The sequence below is a fragment of the Enhydra lutris genome, unplaced genomic scaffold (assembly GCF_002288905.1).
Source record: "Enhydra lutris kenyoni isolate GAN:26980312 unplaced genomic scaffold, ASM228890v2 scaffoldscaffold55, whole genome shotgun sequence".
NCBI classification, from domain to species: domain Eukaryota; kingdom Metazoa; phylum Chordata; class Mammalia; order Carnivora; family Mustelidae; genus Enhydra; species Enhydra lutris.
Genome location: NW_019154139.1, coordinates 3473301 through 3496896, shown reverse-complemented (window position 1 = coordinate 3496896; position 23596 = coordinate 3473301). Strand labels below are relative to the sequence as shown.

The window sequence follows — 23596 nt, the reverse complement described above, 5'->3', positions numbered from 1 at the left end:
GCTCGCTCGCTGCCCTGGGGCCATGGGTCCCTCTGGGGCTGAGATGGCCTCCTCCAGGGTCTTGTCCAGGGTTAAGGCAGTCACCAGCGGAGGTGGCCCCTCACGTGTTTCCGGACGTTCATAAAACGTGGTCTCCACACCCACAGGCGACCAGCATTGGTTTAGCCCAGAGAATGAAGGCTCAGCCTTGTAGAGTTGTGTTTTCGGTGTCTGATGTCATGCCGCCATCACCAGGCAGGGCCTCCCTTGTTCCGGAACGTCGTCATTCAGTGTCGTCCCTGGTGAGGCCCGGGGTCCTCACACTTCGGTGCTAGGTTTCCGTTTCCATCAGAGCAGGGCTTTTGTGCGGCAAACAGGGATCACATCTCGGGCGACTGCTGGTTCTTAGGACGAGCTTCTCAGCTCAGTGCGCCATTCGTCCGATTTAGGGCCCTCCTGTAACTGTTTTAATTTCAGCACCAGCAGAGATAAGACTAGATTTAAAAATAAGAGCCCCGGTTTCAGGAAAATGGGAAGCTTGCTGGGTTCGGAGGGAAGAGAGATTCCATCACACAGTGTGAACTTTGTGCGAAACTGGCAGGAGTTTTCTTGGGAGTGTTTGGGAACATTCTTCTTTGTGTGTTTTTCTTTGTTTAAAGATCTATTTATTTTAGAGAGAGAAAGAGAGAGAGCTTGAGTGGGAAGGGCAGAGGGACAGGGAATCTCAGGCAGACTCCGTGCTGAGTGGGGAGCCTGAGCTCGATCCCACGACCCTGAGATGATGGCCTGAGCCGACACCAAGAGCTGGAGGCTCAACCGACTGTCCGCCGCGCACCCTATTCTTACACCTTTAGAGGCAAGGGCGCAGAGACTCACGGCTTCCCTGCCACATTGGACTCCTCAGCCATTTTCTTTCCTTTTTTTTTTTTTAAGATTTTATTTATTTATTTATTTGACAGAAAGACACAGTGAGAGAGGAACACAAGCAGGGGGAGTGAGAGAGGGAGAAGCAGTGCCCCCGCCAAGCAGGGAGCCCGATGCGGGGCTCAATCCCAGGACTCTGGATCATGGCGCGAGCAGAAGGCAGACACCCAGCGACCGACCGAGCCACCCAGGCGCCCCTCCTCAGCCATTTTCACACACCAAATTCTTTTGATTACAAAATGCTGATGCCTTAGGCGTCCTTGGGAGAAGATCTTAGATATCCCCGCTAACTGTGTGGCTTGCAAACTACTAATTACCCCGCCTTTGGCTTAATTCATTAAAACACCCAGTTGCGGGCTCCCTTCCCACTGCCACTCTCTGGTGCTGTCCTCTCTGCTTCAGAGTCTGTCGGAGGCGTTTTCTGTCCTGGCGTTGGGAGCACGTTCATCGTTAGGCAGGCGGCAACAGTTAAGCAGTTTCCATGAACTTCGGGTGCCACGTGAAGGTAGAGAGGGCTTTGTAGCGTTTCTCTGTTTATTTTGAAATGTTACTTTAAATGCTAGTCCGACAAATTCAGCTGAAGCCTCTAAGTATTAGAGATCTAAAAGGAACAGGGAAGTGTAAAGCCTCTGACAAGGCCGGGAACGGCAGTTGGTGGAACATGGAAAAAAGTTCCTTGTCCGAGCGTTCCCTTCCCTGCCATGTAGGTGGTACTCCTCTGACGAAAATTCCGTCCTTCTACCTTTCCACAACCCAGCGAAGTCTTACCGGACTTAGTTTCGCAACAGAAAATGTAAACCGCTTCTATGGGGTGGCATTAGTAAGCACATTAAGTATAATTTGAGGGGGTTTTATAGTGTGGTAACTCAGGGTTGCTGACAGAAAGATAAAGAGCAGCAAAGTCAAAGTTCCATGTTTGTCACTATTTGTCCGGACCCTTTCAGGTCAAATACAAGGGCTGAGTAGGGGGAGTTCAAGCCCAGCGCCCACTGTTCTTCCTCTTGAGTATCTGATCCCATAACATATAAAACCGTCTTGATAGTTGGGACAATATCGAGCTGTTATTTAATGTTTAATTTCAGAAAATATTTACGAAGGGCCGTGCAGGTCTGAGAAACTCCATTAGCAATGTAGGGGCGCAGAGATGGGTCTGACGCAGTCACGGCCCCAGGACGTGAGTCCTCCTTGGTCCTTGATTCCAAGCATGTGACGAAATGAAAGTCCTTCACTTTTTCCTCAAAGCACCCACTTTATGTTAGCCCAGAACTTCTCCCACGTCCTCTGTCGTTTCTAAGGTGGAGAGTTAAGCTGCTCCGGCATTCCCACCTTCGCCCCAAGGCTTCTCCCTCGGGGTAAAGGGGCTGGCGGCTGGCCGCCCCGCTCCCTCCTTCCCCGTTTGACACAAGCTCGTTCCTGCCAACTCGGAGCCTTGTTATTCACTAGACTTGTTTTCCCTCTCGCACGCTTTGTTTTTAAGTCTTGGTGATTCTGCTTCACCGGGCAAATTTCTGATCACTTTCCCCACGCAGAACCACACTGACTTCTGATCAAGATACCCTTACGTTCTGTCGTCTTTGGACACGCTGGGTCTGCCTGTGCCATCTGGGTGACGGCAGGCCCCACTTGCTAACACAGAGCCGGGGGAGTCCTCGCAGACTCTCACCGAATTACTGTCGGGGTGCCCGCGGGGGCACATGCTGTACCCATCGTAGCTAAGCGCCGGAAACAGAAACCGGATCCCCTCTGCACCGTAAGGATTGTGCGAGAACCATGGATAAGGGGATTAACAAAACACATTCTCTGCCCTTAAGACAGACGTGAAACGTTCTCACACTGTGTGTAATTAGGGCTCTGTCAGAATCGGGCCGAGGTGCTGCGGGGGAACCCAGAGGAGGGTATGCTGAGCCCCGCTTGGCGTCACAGAGTAGGAGCTCATCGTGCCATTCGCAGCTCATTTGAGCCTAATCTTTTAAAAAGTCACGCCACCTAAGAGTTGGTGATTTGGAAAACACGATATGGTAAAGGATGTGGGTCACTGTTAAAATCCATCCAGCACTCTCCTGCCCTCAGTGACACAGAATGGTAATAGTATCTACATCTCCTTCTTTCTGTCCCTTTCTCTTCCTTCCTTCCTTATTTCTTGTCATTTCTTTCTTTCTTCTTCCTTTTTTTAACCTTCTTTAGATTTTGCATATTCTGATGGGTAAATGCTCGACTGAGACCCAAAAGGAGAATTCAGAGTTTCAGAAATAACAAGACGCAGCTCTAACATTTAAACTGGGCCGGAAGGGAAAGATGCGTTGAGAGAGAACCCGGCAGGCCTCGGGTTCGGGAAGGAACCCCAAGATTGCACAGAACATACGTCTTAATGGGAGCTGGGTGGGGAGCTCCGCTGCCCTTTTCCTGGGCTCTCGGCCCCCGTAGAAGCCCTCTTGCACGAGGAAACTGAAGACCCAGCGGCGCTCCGCTGGCCTGCTCTGCTTTTCCTCCAGCTGTTTGTCTCACCTCCTTGGCCAGACTGGGCGCGGCTGAGAAAGAGATCAGTCTGTTGCGCCCGTCTGTCCCTCCAGAGCACCGGGGGCGGAGGACACAGTAACTGGCGCCTGGTTTGTTCTCCTCGAGGAACTGGGCAGTGGCCATGCCATGTGGACTTTAGAGCCAGACTTCCTGTGAAAATTCTGCTGCTGGAGCAGGAGCCACAGCGACGGGGGGAGGACCGGGAGCCAAGGCACACCGGGAGCCACAGGGCCGGTGGGCTGGGGGTGTGCCCGGCCGCCCCGGCTCTCTACCTGGAGACAACTTCACAGGGAGCCCTGCCTTATCTGCCCCAGCCGGAAGCAAGGAAGGGCCGGTGTCGTCAGTGATCCGTGCAAACGCAGGCCTCTGGCAGGAGTTCAGGACAGTGTCGCCTCACTCTGCAGACGGATTTTATCTTGTTAGCTCCTCATGAACAGCAGGACTGACGTTCCCCTAAATAAATCTCAGGTGTGCTTTAAAAGCAACTGGAAAGTAAAGCGGTAAGAGTATTCTAACTCCCTGAGTGTAATGACAAGGAAACGAACATCATTTTGTAGTCAAAGATCAGTTCTTCCAGCTGTGACGCTCCTGGTTGGAAGAGAGAATATTTCCAGGGAAAAAAGGCTGCCGTCCGCGCGCAGTTTCCCTTGCAGCACTGGGAGCCTGAGGAGAAGATGGTCCCAGCCCCACTGACCTCACAGCCTCTGCCCAGCTCTCTGGAACCAGGCTAAACTTCACAGTTAATATTTTAATTTAGTGACTGCAGTTGGTAACCTTTTGTTTGTGGTGAAAAATAGTTTAAATAACACTTACCCTACTGTCTTGCTTGCCGTTTGAGGAGAGCTGCCTTCAGATATAATGCAGACTAAAACGTGATAGAAGAAAATGCACAGAGCCGTCACCTGCTTATGGAAACACAGAAAGTCTTTTAAATCCTATGAAAGGCTAATGGGTCCCTTTTATTTTTCCTGTGTTATTATCAACCGTGAGAACTTGCTGTCTGAATTCTCAGCAGGACATGTGACTTCCACAAAAATGTGTGACTTGTACCCATTTTGCATTTCTGAAGGAAGTCAAAACACCCCTTCATCTTTCCACTTAAAGCCCTGGAAGCAGGGCTGAACTGTGACATGTTTTAGAAGAGCACGTCCTGCGAATTTGTTCTGGAATAGTGTTCTCGCTCAGCTGAGCGAGCCTGGCGTCCTGTGGTCACCATGTGATGGCAGCGCCTCGAGGTCAGCCCTGGCTGTGGTCGGCTTGTACCTCCTTGGGTCCTCTCGGTGCTGCAAGCCGTGGGCTTCCCCGGAACCGCTTCAGATGGGAAAGCAGTCCCGGAAGCGAAATGTCCCTGGGCCATGCATGACTGCCGGGCCAGGGATGGACCTGGCTCAGGACCTCAGGAGGACAGAGATGGGAGGCCAGTTCAGGCAGCTGGACCTGCCACACACCCGTGCACCTGGGCACGCATGCCCCTGGTGTCTCTTTTTGTGTCTCCCACGTTGCTCTTCGTAGGACACCAATCAGATCACTCGGAGCTGGCTTTCAAGACCCTCGTCTTAAATTAGGGGCCTCTTCAAGACCCTCTCTCCGAATATAGCCACGTTCTGAGGTCCTGGGGTGAGGATTCCAGCATAGGGATTGGGGCAGGACACAGTTCAGCTCATAAGAGTACCCACCTGGAGAGCGTTCTGTTGTTTGCCAACTGAAACAGTCTAGCTTTGTTAGACACTCACATAGTTGGGTTTTTTAACTCTACGATGTACCGGTAAGTGTGCAAGCATTTATTAAGGAAAAGCTGCGTGACTTCCCCCCGGGGTACAAGGAGAACGTAGACTATCACACCAGGGTGTGTGCTGATGGCTTGTCCCTCCTGCTCTCTCTGCGCCCCTGCGCTGAGCCACACTGGCCTGCGCATTCCTAGAAGGCTTCCATTGTGGGGCTTTTGCACACACTGTTTGCTGGAACATTCTCCCCCAAGACCTCTGTGCAGCGCACCCTGTCAGGTTCTACTGTCCCCAGCTCGGCCAGGCAGTGTCCCCCTGTAAAGCAGCGTCCGTCCCCATCTGCTCTGTGTTGTCGGGGCACCGGCAGACATTCAGTCCCCACGTGTATTCGTTTATTTGCTGTCTGTGTCCCACCGAAACTAGTGCTCTAGGCAAGCAGGGACTTTGTGTCCGCGGCCACTTCTGTCCAGTCGGACACCGTGTGTCGACACACTGTGCGCTCGGTAGCAAGTGACTGATTCTCGCAGGGTCAGCCTTGTCTCCTGAACGTGTCGTGTTGAAAGATTTCCACTTTCCGAGCGCCCTCATCAAGAGGCATGCCGAGAAAGGGTGGTCAGCACTGTCCCTTCTTAGATTATGAATTTAGTGGGTCGTCATGGGTACAGGAGGTTTTCAAGGAAGGAAAAGTGTTCCTCTGCGTTTGACTCACTGGCTACTTCTCTCTCCTCCCAGGCTGGGCCTCGGCTACATTTCCAGAACCCTCTCGTCAAGATGGTAGACACAGAAACCCCGATTTGCCCCCTCTCCCCACTCGAGGCTGACGATCTGGAAAGCCCATTATGTGAAGAATTTCTACAAGAAATGGGAAACATCCAAGAGATTTCTCAATCCATCGGCGAGGACAGTTCTGGAAGCTTCAGTTTCGCGGAATACCAGTATTTAGGAAGTGGCCCAGGATCAGACGGATCTGTTATTACGGGTAAGTGTGCTGTATCCCATAGCGCTTTATTTAGGTAAGTTTCTGTTGTCTGTTTTGTTTTGCTTTCCTGCAGAGAAAAGTGTTCGCTTTAGCTGGCGAAGAAGTAGTCCCATCTTTGTGCCGTGAACTGTTTAGACGTGATAAAGCATGACACCGGGTCCACTGGCCTGGGGGCCTTTCAGGAGACACTGTGAGACACACAGCATGCCTGCTTTTAAAAGCCATACGCAAATCAAAGAACGCTTGAAATTCAGTTAAGGCAGTCAGCTACATTTCTAAACAAGTCTGAGTTTCTATTTCTTCAAAGCAGAGGCTCCTGTTATGATAAAAAGGATGATTTTTTTTTAAATCTGGAAATGCATATGAACCACCTCCGTATTTTCTTCACTGCATCAGGAACTGCAGGAAAGGGGTGCCTGGGGGGCTCAGTCGGTGAAGCGTCCGATTTTTGGTTTCCGCCCAGGTCACGATCTCAGGGTCCTGAGAACGAGTCCCACGTTGGGCTCCACGTGCTCCGTGGAGTCTGCTGGAGATTCTCTCTCTCCCCCTGCTCCTCCCTCTGCTCGCATGCTCTCGCTCTCAAATAAATAAATATAATCTTAAAAAAAACAAACCTGCAACATGTATCAGCGGGGCAGACGCAAAGAAGTAAAACCTGGGGTCCGTCCGCATAGCCTCTGGTGTCACAGAGGAGAAATGGCGGAACCTGCCATCCTTCCGGGCAGCTCTGAAGCCAGCCCTGGGTGCTGTGGTGTGAACCATGCCCTCATCGGACAAGCCTCCCATGCGTCGAGTCCTTAACCCAGATCACTTTTCCGCCAACCGTCTCCTCGCCAATTCCCATGCCAGGAAGATGGCTTTCATGACTGTGTGCTGACCTTGGTGACGGCGGGAGCAGTGTGCGCTGATGAAAGCTCTGTAGAGAGAGTGGCCGGAGGTGCGTGCGCTCTCAACCCAGTGGGCCCAATGGGGACAGACATCGTTAAAAAGGAGACCCGCGGACAGGTGCACGTGGCAGCCGTATTTGGGATAGCGCCTGCGGCATGGTGCCCCACGCGGTGGGGACAAATAGGAAGCGGGGGAAGCAGATTGTGAAAGCATCCTGCTGTGGAGTTCTTCATCATAACTTAAAAGAATTAGCTCCACCTGTCTCCACTCGAATCCACGTAAAAAGCGTGAAGATAAAGAATGGAAAAGAATGAAAATAAGCTTGACGATATATTCTGTACAGTTCGATGCATGTGAGGTCTCCAACACCAAACAGTGCCGAATGTGGTCGGTAGGTCCATGTCACATCTGGGAAAGCTCGTGCCAGCTTTATGATGTTGGTGCCCTGCCGAGAGGCAGGTGGGACTGGGGAGAGGGTCCTGCCGGGACTTCAGACAGAAGGCAGAAGCGGTGTGATGAAACATTACCATTTGTAAATCTGGGCAGCAGGTGTCCTTCTGTACATTTCTCTATATGTGTGAGGTGCTTTAACGAAAAATAAAACCAGCAGGAAAGAGCATTCCTGGCAGAAGGAGAAAGCACCTTGCGCACAGCTTCACACAATCCTCGTAAAATCTCAGTGAGAAGACTGTTGTCGTTTTACAAGTGGAAATAACACAGCTATGAGGTAACATGGCCCGGTCACATAGCTAGAAAGAGACCGTGCCAGGACCTGAACCTGTGCCCCTCAGCTGGCTCTGAAGCCGAGTTCTTCGTAAGAACATCCCTTTTGGCAGCGGTGTCCTTGGCCCAGAGTCAGGGACCGCACGATCCATGTGAGACCCGGGGAGAGGAGTTATCGGACTCCGTTGCCTTCCTGGGAGAACAGCCTTTGTAGTGACCGCAACAGACCTTTATAAATGACTCACTTTTTTTTTTTTTAAGATTTATGTCTTTACCTATTTGAGAGAAAGAGACACAGAGAGAGCACAAGAAGGGGGAGTGGCAGAGGAGAGTGGGAAGCAGACTCCCCAGCTGAGTTGGGAGCCCAACGTGGGGCTCGATTCCAGGACCTGTAGATCATGAACTGAGCTGAAGGCAGATGCTTAACCATCTGAGCTACCGAGGCTCCCCAATGGTTTGCATTTTGACTGTCTTTTTCATGACTTGTTATTGAGGGAGTGAGCTTTGAGGGAAAGGAGCAAGCGTCCAGAGTGATGGGAGCTTCCAGAAAGAGCAAGGGAGGCAAGCAAGGAAAAGCCTCTGGGGTGTGGGATCACCTTCAGTGCCTCAGTAGGTTGCCGCATGGCCAACCTGTGCTAGTGTCCGGGACAGAGACAGCCTAGGCTACTGGGCACCGTGGTAGCCAGTGCATGTGCCTTGTCTACCTGAACCCCAAGAACAATGTTTGGGCTCGTTGTTCTGTTTGTTTGAGGAAAGAGGAAGAGAGACCCCAGGACACTGGGACATGCTGAAGATGACAAGCCCAGGGTCAAACCCAGCTCTCAACCCCTCCAAATGCATCTTTGAGTCACCACATTGTAGGCACAGAGCCTATTGGCCGGTTGTTTTCACATACTCTTTGTGGTTATACTGACTATCAGAAATTTTTTTTCTTCAGGATTTGAGAAGATTTATTTGTGTCCATGTTTCCTTTTTTTATTACTAAAAGAAGGCAGATCCCCCCTTTGGAAAACACGTCGTTCATTTTATAACGAAAGATTTGGGGATAGGCTTTCCTTTAGGTCACACATGCTCTTGAGGTCATTCTCAAATAAGGAACTTGTGCGAGCAGGGTGGGTGTGTGGTTGTAAAACCCCTGGAAAGCTCTGTTCCAGCCACGGATGGAAAGAGTGTTCAGACACCCACCTTCTCCGGGAAGATAGAGTCCACAGTGGCCACTCTGCCTGGATTTTCTCTCTCCCAAGTCCTCACCCTCAAACAGGAGGGATCCGAAATTACGTTCTTCCATTTGTTTCAAGGTTGTGTTTTAGGTCGTTGTCAAGAACGATAATCTAAAATATGTTCCTAAGCCATCTGAAAGCTCTGACATATAAGACCTGGAAATGTCGTATAAAGTAGCCTCCTGGTCCATATGCTCCCATCAAAAGCCACACCGGACCCAAGTCCATGGGCAGACATATGCTTTGCATATAAATAAAGTAAGAGCAAGGGTTTGGGGGGAGAGAGTTCCATCCTGGAGTTCAACCAATTCCAAGGAACTTTGTGGCAAAAACAGAAGAGGGGGAACTTACAAATAGTGATCACATTGAAACGTATGCCACACACACCCCTGACCCGGGGCCCCTGGCCCTCCAGGCCCTGGGTGTGCGCCAGCTTCCCCGCACTGTTGTGGTTGGTCTTTTCATCATTTGGCATCATCTCTCGCTTCTTTAAAATCTTCCTGTTTCCTTCCCAGGTTCTCCAGGGCTGGTGGGACTAGCTGATTTGAGCTAAGATTACCGCTTCTTTGTAAATTAGATTTTTCCATCCCTCGGTGGTATTTCTGCATTATGCAAATTGCTCCCATGGAAGGACCGTCTATAAAATGTATTCACTTTAGACTTTACACCCAGGAAAACAGACGGGTGGGGCTGCTTGCGAGGCCAATCTATCTTTCTCCCCCGACTTTCCTTTGCAACCTTATGGCATACAGTAAACTGCACATAGTTAACGTGCAGTTTGATGTGTACACACACATTTTGAGTGTGAAACCATCACCACAATGAAAACAGTGACCAAACCCATCACCTCCAAATTTATTTGTGCTCTTTTATAAACCCTCTTCCCCACCCCTTGGTCTCCCTCCCTCCCCTGAGCAACACCAATCTTTCTCTCATTATAGATCTGCCTGTAGCTCCTAGAGTTTCATATAAAAAGAATAATGCGGTAGGTGTTCTTTTCAGCTGGCTTCTTTCACTCTTCAAAATTCTTTTGAGATTCATTTGCATCAAAGCACATACCAGAAGCTCAGGTTTTTTATGTGTTGTGTGGATACGCACTTTTTTTTTCTTCACCCACACCTGTCGGTGAACATTTCAGTTGCTTCTGGGTATCAGCTGTTGCAAATGATGCTGCTGAGAACATTCACGTCCAAGTCTCTCTGTGGACGTGTGCTTTCACTTCTCTCCACTAGATACCTAGGAGCGAATGGCTGGGACGTAAGGTAGACATATATGTGACTTTTAAGAAACTGCCAAAGTCTTTTCCAGAACAGTATATCACTTTTTTTTTAAAGATTTTATTTATTTATTTGACAGAGAGAGAGAGAGTGCGCATTCAAGCAGAGAGAGAAGCAGGGGGGTAGAGGGAGAAGCAGACTTCCCGCCGAGCAGAGAGCACGATGTAGGGCTCGATCCCAGGATTCCAGGATCATGACATGAGCCGAAGGCAGACGCTTAACTGGCTGAGCCACCCAGGCTCCCCTGTAAATATTTTCAATGAAGCATAATTGACACACAGTGTTACATCAGCTTCTGGTATACAACACAGTGGTTTCACAGTTGCGTGCATGGCACAGTGCTCTCCGCTACGCGCCATCACCGTCTGTCGCCGTACAATGTTATACTTGCAATGCTGTACGTCTCTGCCCCATGACTTGTTTATGTGATAACTCCAAGCTTGTGCCTCATGCGTACACATCTTCTTGGGTAACATTTCTGTTCAAACCTTTTGCCCATTTTTAAATTGAGTGGTTTCCTTGCTTTTGACTGTTGAGAGGTATTCATATATTCTGGATACAAGTATTTTATCAGATGTGTGATTTCTGGATAGCTTCTCCTCATCTGTGGCTTGTCTTTTCCTTCCCTTAGCAGTGGTTTTCAAGACACAGAAGTCCTTAATTTTGAAGAAGTGAATTTGTCAGTGTTTTTTTTCCCCATGGATCCTGCTTTCTGTGTCATAGTTAAGAAATATTTGCCTCACCCAAAGTCACTTTATTCTGTAAGTTTGACATTTTTGAGGTTTTACATTTTTGCCCTAGCTCCACGGAATTTGTCTAGATCTATTGAATTAATTTTCATACATGCCTCAAAACTCATTTCTTTTCTCTCTCTCTCTTTTGCATTTGTAATTGTTCTCACAGACTTTATTAGAAAGACTGTTATCTCCATTATACGGCCTTTATATCTTCGTCAAAAATCAATAGGCTTTACCTGCCTGGGCCTGTTTCGGTTCCATTTGTTTGTCTCATTTGACACCAGGGCCACTCACTTCTGCTACTGTAACTGTATAATAAGGCCTGAAGGCAAGTTTCACTAAATTCTCCAACTTTATTCTTCTTTCCTGAAGATGTTTTGGGTGTGCGGGTAGTTTTAGAATCAGTTTTTCAATTTCTACCAAAAAAGTCTGCTGAGTCTGATTGGGATTGCCTTAAGTCAAAAGATCAATGTGGGGAGAATTGACATCTTACCAACACCAAGCCTCCTGAGCCATGAACTTATTTCCCCTCCTAGATAGCTCTTCATTAATTTCTTTCTGAGGGGGCGCCTGGGTGGCTCAGTCAGTTAAGCGTCTGCCTTCGGCTCAGGTCATGATCCCAGAGTCCTGGGATCCTGCTTGGCAGGGAGCCTGCTTCTCCCTCTGTCTCTCCCCACCCCTGGCTTGTATGTGCTCTCTCTTGCTCTCTCTATCAAATAAATAAAATCTTCAAAAAATTTTTCTCTCTGCAATGTTTTCTAGTTTTTAGTGTACACATCTTTCATATTTCTGGGGTCAGATTTATTGCCAAGTGTTTCATATTTTATAGATTTTTAGAATTTTCTGCACAGGTAATTATGTCCTGTGTACATAAAGACAGTTTTACTTCTTCCTTTTGAAGCTGGATACCTTTATTTTTTTTTCTTGCCTTATTACACTGGTTGGGAATCTCCAGTATAATGTTGAATAAGGAGACACCCTTGCCTTATTCCTGATCTCTTTCACCCCTAAGTATGACAATAACCGTTTTTCATAGATACCCTTTCCTAGATTGAAGAAGTTCTCCTTCCCAGTTTTCTGTGAGTTTTTATCAGAAATTAATGTTGGATTTTGTCAAATACTATTCCTTCATCTAGGAGGATGATCAAGTGACTTCTCTTTTTTTACGTGGTTGATACAGCGAATTATACTATTTGATTTTCAAAGATTAGGTCAACTTTGTATTCTCAGAATAAATCCTATTTGGTCATAATGGATTGTCCTTTCTGTACATGGTGGACTTGTTAAAATTTTGTTAAGAATTTTTGTGTTTTGTTCATGAAGGATATTGGTTCTAGTTTTCCTGTAAAATCTTTATCTGGTTTTGGTATCAGATTAATGCTAGCCTCATGGCATGAATTAGGAAATAGCCCCTTCTCTACAGTTTTCTGTATTTCTGTGGAATTGATACTAGTTCTTCCTTAAATGGTTGGTAGATTTCACTTATGAAGCTTTTTTTTTTTTTTTTCGTCTTATTTCTCTCAGTGTTTCATTTTGGATAGGTTTTTTGTTGGTGGTTTTTTTTGTTTTTTTGCTGTGTCTTCACTTTTACTAATCTTTTCTTCTGCAGTGTCTAAGCCGGCTCTGATCCCATCCAGTGTATTTCTCACACTAGGTAGTGTAGTCTTACTCACTATAAGTGCAGTGTGGTGCTTTTCCACCCAGTCTCTAGTGTTTCATCCTGCTCCTTGAACACATTAGGATACAGTCATAACTTTAATCATCTGTGTTTATTCAGGTGTAGCCTAACCCTGAAATCATGACCTGAGCGGAAATCAAGAGTTGGGCGCTTAGCCAACTAAGTCACCCGGGTGCCCCTGTAATTTTTTTTATTGGATGCCATGCATTGTGAACTTTGTTCATGATGGATATTTTTGTATTCCCATAAATACTTCTGAGTTCTGTTCTGGGAAGCAGTTAAGTAACATGGAAAATGTTTGACCTTTTGGGTCCTGTGTTAGATGGAACCATAACAGTGTTAAGTCTGCCCCAATACTGAGGCAAAATCCCTCTGCGTCCATTACCTGATGGCCTACGGATTCTGAGGCTCTCACCGTGAGAGGTGGTCACAGAACTATCCAGCCTTGTCAGAGTCCTGGCTGCTGCCCCCCTGTCCTTTCAGGTTGCTGCTGGAGTGTCTTTTCTTTCAGGCTCTCTTAGCTGATGGAGCAAAGAGATATGGGTATGTTCTAACCCACGTATACCCACAGGTCCACAAACCTGTATGTGGTCATTTCTGTATGTCGCCATTTGTATCTCTGTCTGTTGTGCTGATGCCTGCGGCACTAACCCGCCACCACATGGGTCATTCTTACCTCTCCCAGCCGATCTGCTAGCTCCTGCTCCCACAGTGAGAGGCCTGGCTCCCACACCACCATTCCTTCCATTCATGGTCTGTCTCCAGTCTACACAGTGGTGGCATCAGGGTGGCTAACCTGTACCCTGTGGGAGCTGCTTTCTCCATAGACACCCCAAGCTGACACGCAGCTCCTTTGCCTTTGGTCTCATAGATGCCACTCATTTCCAAGTTGCCTTGGGTGGGGTCTTCTCCACATCTCCTTCAGAGAAGCCATTCTGTGCATGTGTGACACAGTGAGCTCACTTTGTCACACTCTGCATTCCGCCAGCATAGTTCCCCAACTGCCTAAATTTTCATTTGAGCACATGAAGGCTCACTCTGTACTGTAAAGTTCTGTGGGTTTCGACAAAGGCATCACGTTGTGTCTTCACCATGATGTTTTCATATGAATCGTTTCACCATCTCCAAAAATCTGTTTTACCTGTTCACCTGCCTCCCACCCTCCCCCAGCAACTCACCTTTGTGCCAGACCTATGATTCAGCTTCCCCCGAACATCAGATATTTGGATCGTACAGTTTATAACCTTTCAGACCGGCTTTCCCTTCTTATCCTTTCACCTATCGAAGGGCAACTTGGTTGCTTCCGATTTGGGGAGATTAACACTAAAGCTGATGTAGACATTCATGTGTAGGTTTTTGTGTGAACTTAGTCCTCAGATCACTTGGCTAAATACCTCGGAGTGTAATTCCTTTAAGACTGTTCTGCCAAACTGTCTTCCAGCGTGGCTGCACCGTTCTGCGTTCCCACGAGCCACGGGCGAGCATTCCTGTCGCCGCATGTCCTTACCAACAGGCGGTGTTATCAGGGCTTTGTTTGTTTGTTTAATTTAATTTAATTTTTAAAAAGGTTTACTTATTTATTTAAGAGAGCAAGAGCATGCATGTGCACGAGGAGGGGGAGAGGCAGAGGGAGAAGGAGAAGCAGGCTCCCTGCTGAGCAGAGAGCCCGACACGGGACTCGATCCCAGGACCCCGAGATCATGACCTGAGCCGAAGGCGGACGCTCAGCCCGCTGAGTCCCCCAGGTGCCCCAGTGCTTGTGTGTTTGTTTTTGCCAGTCTAATAGGTGCATAGAGACGTCTAATTTTAATTCACAATTTCCTAATGGCAAGTGATACTGATTTGCTACCATTCTTCAGTGAGGCGTCTGTTCAGATCTTCTGCCCGTTTTTTTAATTGAGTGGTTTGTTTTATTGTTGAGTTTTAAGACTTTTCTGTGTATTTTGGATACAAGTCTTTTATGAATGTGTGTGTTGCGAACATTGTCTCCCTGCCCGTGGCTTGTCTTTTTCATTCTCTTGGCAGTGTCTTCTGCAGAGCAGAAAGAAGTTTTTAATTTTAAGGAAGTCAGCTTAATTTTTTTTTTAAATCTTTCATGGATTGTTGCTTCCGGTGTTGCCCACATGGATTTTCGTCCTGTATTCTGGTGTGATTTACGGAGTTAACATTTGCAGAAGAGTGGAGGGAAGCCAAGTAAAAATTGTGTGTAGGCCGTGCCAGGGTCGGGGGTGGGGGGGAGACAGCTGGGTGTGTGGGTCCAGAACCCAGGGGCCTCCCAGCCGCTTTGTGGATGTCACCGCAGTAACTGGAGGCACACAAGGTGGGGGTGGGACAGCCCAGGACAGGGGCCAGCCCAGGCCGGGAGCTCTGCCTACTAGCCAGCGCCTCCTCATATAAAGTCGTGTCCTCTTGAACTTGGCACACACATCAATGGCAGCGTTGTCTGGAACGCTCATCAGTCTTTCTCCTCTGTTCTCAGACACCCTCTCACCAGCTTCAAGCCCCTCGTCGGTCACGTACCCAGTGGCGGCCGGTAGTGCTGATGAACCTTCCAGCATAGCCCTGAACATTGAATGTAGGATCTGTGGGGACAAAGCTTCAGGCTACCATTACGGAGTTCACGCGTGTGAAGGCTGTAAGGTATGGTGGGCCCCAGCAGGGGAGAGTGTCCCTGCTCGGGACAACGGCTGCTTCTTTTTAAACACAGATTTTGATCATCACTAAAAGGATCTGTCAGTCAGTAGTGTCGGGCCCCCACATCGTGCTCTTAGGACTTTGTGTACACTCTCAGCTTCGGTATTTCACGTACCTGATACATGCAGTGTCTCGTCATCTCAGTGTTCGGTTAAAATCCGAACTCTTCCCCTGTGCATGCTGAGACGGTTTGCTGACTTTGGAAGACACCACAGCCCTTCCTGGTGCGGGCACAACCCACGTCCTTGACAGCAGCGCCGCACCCGAGCCCGGGCTGGCCTTGGAGGCCTGGGCTGCGGGGAGAAAGGGCCACACTGCCTTCCGACGGGCAGAATTCTCTCTTCAGCCTCCTCGTGCTCCTGGCCTGCTCTGGCCATCCCCACTTTACAGACTTAGAGATCCGCAGGCTTTCCAGACCTGCCCGGTGTGAAGTAGGCGGGAATAAGTGGAAGCAAACAGAGAAAGCACCAAAGCAGATACAGTTGCTTCGCAAGCCTTCTGACCATGAACTTGGGAAAGTAGTTACTTGCAGAGTAACTTTTACCCCAGGGCTGTGCCCGAGTTCCTGTTGTTACATTTTGTTTCTCATGGACTTAAATACTAAAGGTTCTTACTGGGTAGAGTTTAAGATAAGCTTTTGTAAAGTGTGACCGTTCTTTACAAACAGGTGGCTGCCTTTTATGAGTTCATTAGAGTTTTTGTCTTGAGGGGGCTAGTATTCTCTTACACAGAGATCTGTGCAGTCACAGATCTGGACGTGAGCTGGGAGGGAAACCGACACTCGCACAAATTGGGACTAAGTGACTCTGGGAGACGATAACCATTGTCTTCCCAAGCCAGACGAGGACGTCTTGAAACGACTTTGAATTTTGCCTCACTTTGTTAGTTTTTCGTCTTACGTGTAATGAAATTTAAATTTTTCAGTTTGTCCCAATTAAGTCAGACTTCTTGGAATGATTTTACTAATTTCAGTTCATTTGAAAAGTACAGTAAATGAACGACAAGAAACACCCCTCCCCAGCCTTGCGTCCATCCCACAGGGTTTCTTCCGGCGAACCATTCGGCTGAAGCTGGCCTATGACAGATGTGACCGCAGCTGCAAGATTCAGAAAAAGAACCGGAATAAGTGCCAGTACTGTCGTTTCCACAAGTGCCTTTCGGTCGGGATGTCCCATAACGGTAGGTAAGGTTGTCTAGTGCGCTTCTGCAGCCTGTGCCTCAGCCTACCTCCCTTGTCTGGTCACCGCGGACTGTGTTTTGGATGAGTGCGCGGCAGCACGTCGCGCCCAGATCGTTTTGCAACCCAGATAGCCTGAGGGAAAAGTGTCACGCAGCTGAGACACAGCAGAGCTCCCAGAATTCCTCTGAGACGCTTCACACGGTAAGACTGTGACTGAAGGTTTTCAGACGGAATGGAAGTCCCTCTGGGATGCCAGTAGGGTCGCAGCATCCCCACAAAGCACGTGTGCGGCAAATATCGTTATTCTGAACCCTGCTGTCGTTTTAGAACGCGCCAGTGATGACGCGAAAGTAGATCTCAAGTGACTAGTTCCCAGTGGTCGCAGGTCTACCTTCTGGACAAAGAAAAAGGTGTCGCATGAAGTCACCCTAGGGGTCACTGCCATCTCCTCAAACTAGGGTCAAGTTTGGACCTCATGATAATTAGGTCAATTAGGACAATTGTCCTAAAGGACAATTTTGAACCTTCGACTGATCCTACTGACGAAACAAGTGAGGGTGTTGCCTTTTAGCCTCTTGAAGAAGTCCAGAGTTTATGGAGGGTTGAGTTTCATTTTCCTCTCTCCAGAATAGAGAGAGCGGTACAATGCCGACTAGTCCTGCCGGGGCGGCTTTGGTTCGCGGTTGACTTCTCGGCGCACCCTCTCCGCCCAGAGGCCCGTCCCCTGTCGTGCACCCTGATGCTCACCTCTGCTCGCTTCCCCTGTCGTGCACCCTGATGCTCACCTCTGCTCGCTTCCCGTTCTCTCCCGCCGCCCCCTCCCCGCCCCCCAGCAATTCGCTTTGGACGAATGCCGAGATCTGAAAAAGCAAAACTGAAAGCGGAAATTCTCACCTGCGAACATGACCCAGAAGACGCAGAAACAGCAGATCTGAAGTCCCTCGCCAAGAGAATTTATGAGGCCTACCTCAAGAACTTCAACATGAACAAGGTCAAGGCCCGGGTCATCCTGGCAGGGAAGGCCAGCAACAACCCGGTAGGCGGCCCGGCTGTGGCTTGTTCTCCCGCCTGAGCGGCCCCTGGCCGCAGGGAGGGGCTGAGGGGACCAAGGTTGGGTGTTGGGAAGACGGTGTCGGTCCCAGAGACAGCGGATGGAGGCAGCTGGTCAGCAACTCCTATCTTCCGGGCTCGCTCGACCTCAGAGCTCCTAGCAACCAGGCATCATAGTGACTCTGTAATTAATACACGAAAAAAAAAAAAAAAGAAAGAAAGAAAAGGAAAAATCTGGTTATTAGCTTAGGGTCCTTTCTTAAGTGCATTTTTAAAAAATCCTCTTTTTTTTCCTTAAATCTCTATTTTATTTATTTTATTTTATTTTTAAGATTTTATTTATTTATTTGACAGGCAGAGATCACAAGTAGGCAGAGAGGCAGGCAGAGAGAGAGAGAGGTGGAAGCAGGGTCCCCGCTGAGCAGAGAGCCCGATGCAGGGCGTAATCCCAGGACCCCGGGATCACGACCCAAGCCGAAGGCAGAGGCTTCAACCCACTGAGCCACCCAGGCGCCCCTAAATCTCTATTTTAATGCCAGAAAATGAAAGCATTTTCTTTCGTGCAACACATGTTCTGGCATCCTTCCCCTAAATCTCCTCCCTCCTCTCCTACCCCCCACCCTGCAGTCCCCCACCCACCCCACTCCTGTCTTTTCAGTGAAAAGGCAAGGACATCTCTGGGTTTAGAAAGGGCTGTTCGTTTACAGAAATTTTGTCTTCTCTGGACAGTTCTGGGCCTTTTCCGAAGTGCACTGCTACCTGCCCCCGACCCCATGGTCCGCTCAGTCTCTGTGTCCATTGCTGAACTGATCTCACAGCTAATTCAAAGAAGGGCCAGCCCAGGGTTGGCTAATGAAGATAGTTTGCTTTTTTCCTACGAGCATGGCAAAACAGGTTTAATTTGTACTAATGAGTAGCTTAAAGCAATCCTGATTGGGAATTACAAGCTGGAATTTTTAGTCACAGGAAAATGAAGTATTTCACAAGCTACTTACTCTCATGAACAAACCAAACCTCTCTTTTACTGAGTCTTTAATTCTTCAGTAAAATTCTCCAATTAAATGGGCGGAGACATTTCGGACAGGCTCAGGCGAACTCTAGGACATCGGTAAAGCTGTACCCGTGCTGCAAGGCCCCAGGGGCTTGTATAAATTAGACCCTTTCTGGACCATGAGGGTGACAGCAAAGTAACCTTTTAATTTGGAATTTCTCTCCTGGAAATGGTTAGGAGAGCCCCATATTAGAGGAACCAAAGCTTCTGATCTCTTTGAGATCTTCTGTTTCTCTCTTGGGTTTTTAAAGGGAAACCTAAAAGTTAACTTGACTCTGAACCAAACGCTCTTGTTTAACATTAGTTTCATTCCCACGGAGTATCTTTCTGCATATACCACTAAGATCCGCGCGCTCTTGGAGGGAGCCCTGTCCTCCTCGGCCAGAGCTTGGAGCTCCCAATGCGGGACACAGGGTCTGCTTTTCTATCTCCTGCGGCCTGTAGATCACATAACACGAAGACCACAGCTCGGCTAGAACCGATTAGGGGCTGGGTGGGCCAGGAGAGGGGTGCTGTGGGAGGCTGGTGGGGAAACGGTGGAGGGAGGATCTTGGGAGGAGGAAGGAAGCTGCAGGAAGCGTGTAGATCCCATTGTTTTGGGGAAGGGTGGCTGTTCGCTGAGGGCAGGGGCTGATGGGAGGGATAGTGAATGTTTCTGTCTGGACATGCGGCTGGTTTGAGCCACTGAGATTTCAGAACCGGAGGCCAGAAAACCGCCAGGGCCCTGAGTGGCTAGCTGGCCAGGGCTCATCAGGGCCCTGGCTGCCCTGTGATTCGAGGGCGACAAGAACGGAAGCAGAGCCGAGGCACAGAGGACACATCGGTCCCATCTGAATTTGGCTTCCAAAAGACGTGCTTTTCAACATCTTAAAAAGTTGGTGTGTTGACGTGTGAGGTGTTAATATCACAAGACTCCGGAAGGCCACATGCAGTGAGACGGTGAGGAGCGTTCAAGTCTGTGCCTCTCCTGTGAGGTTTGCAACCAGGGGCTCGGCCCGCCCTGTGAATGTGCACGGGCCCACCCACCCCTGCCCCAGCCTATGCTGGCACTAGAAGCTAGCTGCACCTCTGGAAACTAGGGGAGGGTGTTCCGTTCAAACGGACAAACAGTTCTTCAGCACTGACTGTGCCAGGCGACGGTCATGCAATAGCACTGGTCTGATGTCACAGACCATTGTGACTTTCTTCATTCAAATGAAGGACACAGCATACGTTTATCTCAAAGGTTCCCATATAGCTCAGAATTGTTGGGAATAGTCTTTAGAGTGTTTGAATGTTTTCAGTTATGGACAGTCTGTGTCCCCTGAGAAGATTAAGGAATTTTAGACAAAATCATGGGTCCTTTGTAGCCAGTCAGTAACAAAGTCAGGTGTGTTGTCAGAGAAGAATGAACCAAGCAAGGGGATAAATTTTGGGCACGTGACTGAGAATAGATTCTAATGTGCATTTTGAAAAGGGCTTCCAACATTATTCTTAGCGCTTCGAGATCTTTGAGACGAGGGACTGCCCAGGCGCCATTCCGAAATGGCTTTGCGGGATGATGAACCACGTGGTGGGGTTTTGCCCGCGGTGTTATATTGAAATATTACACCGACAACTTAAGGTGCCTTAAGATTTAAAAAACATACTTAATATTTTATACCATTTCTTGAAATGTGTAGTAAAACCTAACCAAAAGCTTATTAAATGGTTTCATCCAAAACAATTCTACCAAGAAATCACAGTTTTTTCCTAAAAGATGGTGCTGCCTGCACTTTATGTAGAAAATGCTGTTTAGATGTATGTAAAGATGAGTTTTTGTCAGTAGTATCATTAACACACACAGAACACCGTCAGGCTTGTGCACGAGTGGTAGATGTCGGTTGGGAGAACCTTCTGGTCTCAGTGGGGAGTGATGGGTGGGGGTGCTGGGCAGCTTTCTGCCTCCTGCTATTTAAACTTGTGACAACATCCTTTATTTATCTGAAATGACCACCTGTGATGTCAGATACATTCATATTCAAACTTAAGTCTAAAAGGCGCATTCCATAATTAAATATAAGCAGCATGGATTTTTTTTTAATAGTCCTATCAACGGTGTTTATCAAGCGAGTTAGTATATGCATTCTCTCTTGAGCTTCTATAAACAGTTACTTCCCCATTTACGAGCGTATGTTTCACATAAAACTAGTCCCAGGAGGGTTTCATGGGCCTGTGTCCTGTTTCACAAGGAGCTTTGCCTGGAAGGGCCCGGGGTTGGGATTTCATGCCCTGCTGTCACTGTCCTGAAGTTCTTCATCATTTTTGAAAGAGGGGCCCCACATTTTCATCTCGCCCAGAGTCCTGCAAGTTCCGTGGCCAGTCCTGTGCCAGTCATGTGAGACGCTCCAGCGAAGGACGCAAGTGCTCTGGGATCACACACTTGGGGAACCGCTGCCCAGCCTACCCCTGTTCCTGAAGCTTCCCACCACACACCCCCGCAGTAGAGTCTCTGGGAGGACCGAACTTCACTTAACTCAGTGTTCCCCAAATTTGTTTGGGCCACAGAACTTTTGTTTTTATTTCTGCCGAAGGTTACAAACCAGTGATACAGCCAGGGTGGCCTACTCGTGTATTTTCTGGAAATTGAAGGGAGAGTGCTGTGTATCCTTCAAAAGCATCCCTCCAGCTCACCCGAAAATGTTAATTCCTTCAATCTGAGCAACTTCCCAAGACACAGAACTACCCCCAAACTTTCCCTAAACAACAGTAATCAGGCCTGCTTTTACAGTCTTTGAAGGGAGACGGTTTTTAGTCTTCTTTAACCAGACTTGAGATAGTCGGGACTTTGGCTTTGAATTTTGTATTCAGAATGTTTTCACTCACACACAGGTAATTTTTTGAGTACCCCCTTTCTTCAGATGTAGAATCAAATTATTGTTGTGGTTTTTTTTTTTTTTTTTTTTTGGTCCAATGCTGTACTGCAAATTCTAATTTTATTTAAACATTTCTAAGACAATGCCTTGTATTGTTCCAACGTGCCTGCCTTGCTTCTGAGACAAGGACACGCTCCAGGTGCCCTGAAGGTGGTTTCATGCTGTGGTTCCTCCAGATGCTCTTGGGGGCCCAGGAATAGGGGTCACATCGTGCTCTGGGGTCAGATAGAGTGTCAGTGACACGCTTTGCCCATGAGCTGCTTATGCCATTCTACATTTATGTATTCTGGTAGGAACTGAAAATAATGCTTCAGCCCACCTCATTACTGATCGGTAGAACACATTATAAATCAGAGATCCCCTAGAGACTGTCATTTCTTCTGCTCTGCGCACAGATCTGGTGTACATTTTGGCCAGCAGCACAAAATATTTACATCCATTCCCCTGTGCCCCACCAGATATATAATCCCTTCTGGGCAAGCTGGCCTCTAGTAACAGGGCCAACCGTCTCCTCTCCTCCACTAGATACTTGGAAAATGGCAGGACCCGTGGTCTTAGAAGCAAATGGTATATATCAACGTGTGGACCGCTGGCCCAAGGGTTTGTGCTTGTTCCAGAACACAGAGCACTGAAGTGAGGAAGTGAGGGTTCTTTAAGATTTTCCCAGGTGGCCCCCAGAGAGCAAGGGCTTAACAATGCTCTCCTGCTTATTGGTATGCAAACACCAACTTTCGGAGTTCTGTCTCTTTACGTACCACGTTCACTCATGCTGTAGTCAGGGTCAGGTAACGACGGTTATCTCTGAAGTTCATAAAATGGTAAAATTAAGAGTTCCCGTAGGGTGAGCGAAAGAGGTGAAGGCACACATTTTTAGTTATAAAATTAATAGGCCTGGGATGAAAAGGACAGCATGAGGACTGTGGTCAGTAATACTGTAGTTACGTTTCCTGGTGACCCCACTCAAGGGGTGGGTACTGCCTAAGGTGTAGAGGTCTTGAATCGCTACACTGTGCACCTCAAACTCATATACCATTGTATGTCAGCTGTTCTTCGGGGATAAAAATTTTTAAATTACAATTAAATTGTAGTTAGGGCCACTGCAGTAGTAGTCAGGAGTTCAGAAAATCTTATAAAGTATTAGAAGTGCTTTGCAAATACGCTCTTGTTAGCTTTATTGCCAAAATCAGGACTTCCCTTTCATAGCAATGAAATCCCCACCCGGTGTCAGGCAGTGATACTTACCTTACAGGTTTATATCGCTAGTTCTCCATAAATGTCTTTGTGTCCCCAGCCAACTTTGAGGTTGTTTAAGGACGAAGACAGCATTTTGTTCGTATCGCGCTTCTCCACAGGTGATCTGCAGACACTGGCTGCTCGTCAGTCATTGATAATTAAGAGGACAGCCTGTCCCCGGCGACCTGGCTCATTTCCGTGTCTTTCGTTGCAGCCCTTTGTCATACACGACATGGAGACATTGTGTATGGCCGAGAAGACTCTGGTGGCCAAGCTGGTGGCCAACGGTATCCAGAACAAGGAGGCGGAAGTCCGTATCTTCCACTGCTGCCAGTGCACGTCTGTGGAGACCGTCACCGAGCTCACCGAGTTTGCCAAGTCCATCCCTGGCTTTGCCAACTTGGACTTGAACGATCAGGTCACTTTGCTGAAATACGGAGTTTATGAGGCCATATTTGCCATGCTGTCTTCTGTGATGAATAAAGATGGGATGCTGGTAGCATATGGAAATGGTTTTATAACTCGTGAATTCCTGAAGAGCCTAAGGAAACCGTTCTGTGATATCATGGAACCTAAGTTTGACTTTGCGATGAAGTTCAACGCGCTGGAGCTGGATGACAGTGATATCTCCCTTTTTGTGGCTGCTATAATTTGCTGTGGAGGTAAGTCACCGACCGGATCTGCTGTCACCTGCGGCCTCCTCTCCCAAAGGACGGCAGTAAATCTGTCTGGGCACGAGCGGTGCACGGTGAAGCACGCACCGGCAGGCGGGAGGGCGTCTGAGAGCCCCTGTGTCACCACCGAGGAGAATTAAGTGAGAATTATATCCTACCGTATCCTATTCTAGC

General features: G+C 48.3%; 1 protein-coding gene across 1 annotated transcript in view; it reads left to right on the top strand.

Moving 5' to 3' along the window:
- The window catches only part of LOC111157485 (peroxisome proliferator activated receptor alpha), a 58620-nt gene that overhangs the window by 32278 nt on the left and 2746 nt on the right, over positions 1-23596 (top strand). Inside the window, exons 3-7 of the mRNA XM_022518915.1 lie at positions 5877-6123; positions 15126-15286; positions 16381-16519; positions 17354-17556; positions 22963-23410. Of these exons, the coding sequence (XP_022374623.1) occupies positions 5916-6123; positions 15126-15286; positions 16381-16519; positions 17354-17556; positions 22963-23410 (1159 nt within the window). The 5' untranslated portion in view covers positions 5877-5915. The remainder of the gene's footprint in view (positions 1-5876; positions 6124-15125; positions 15287-16380; positions 16520-17353; positions 17557-22962; positions 23411-23596) is intronic.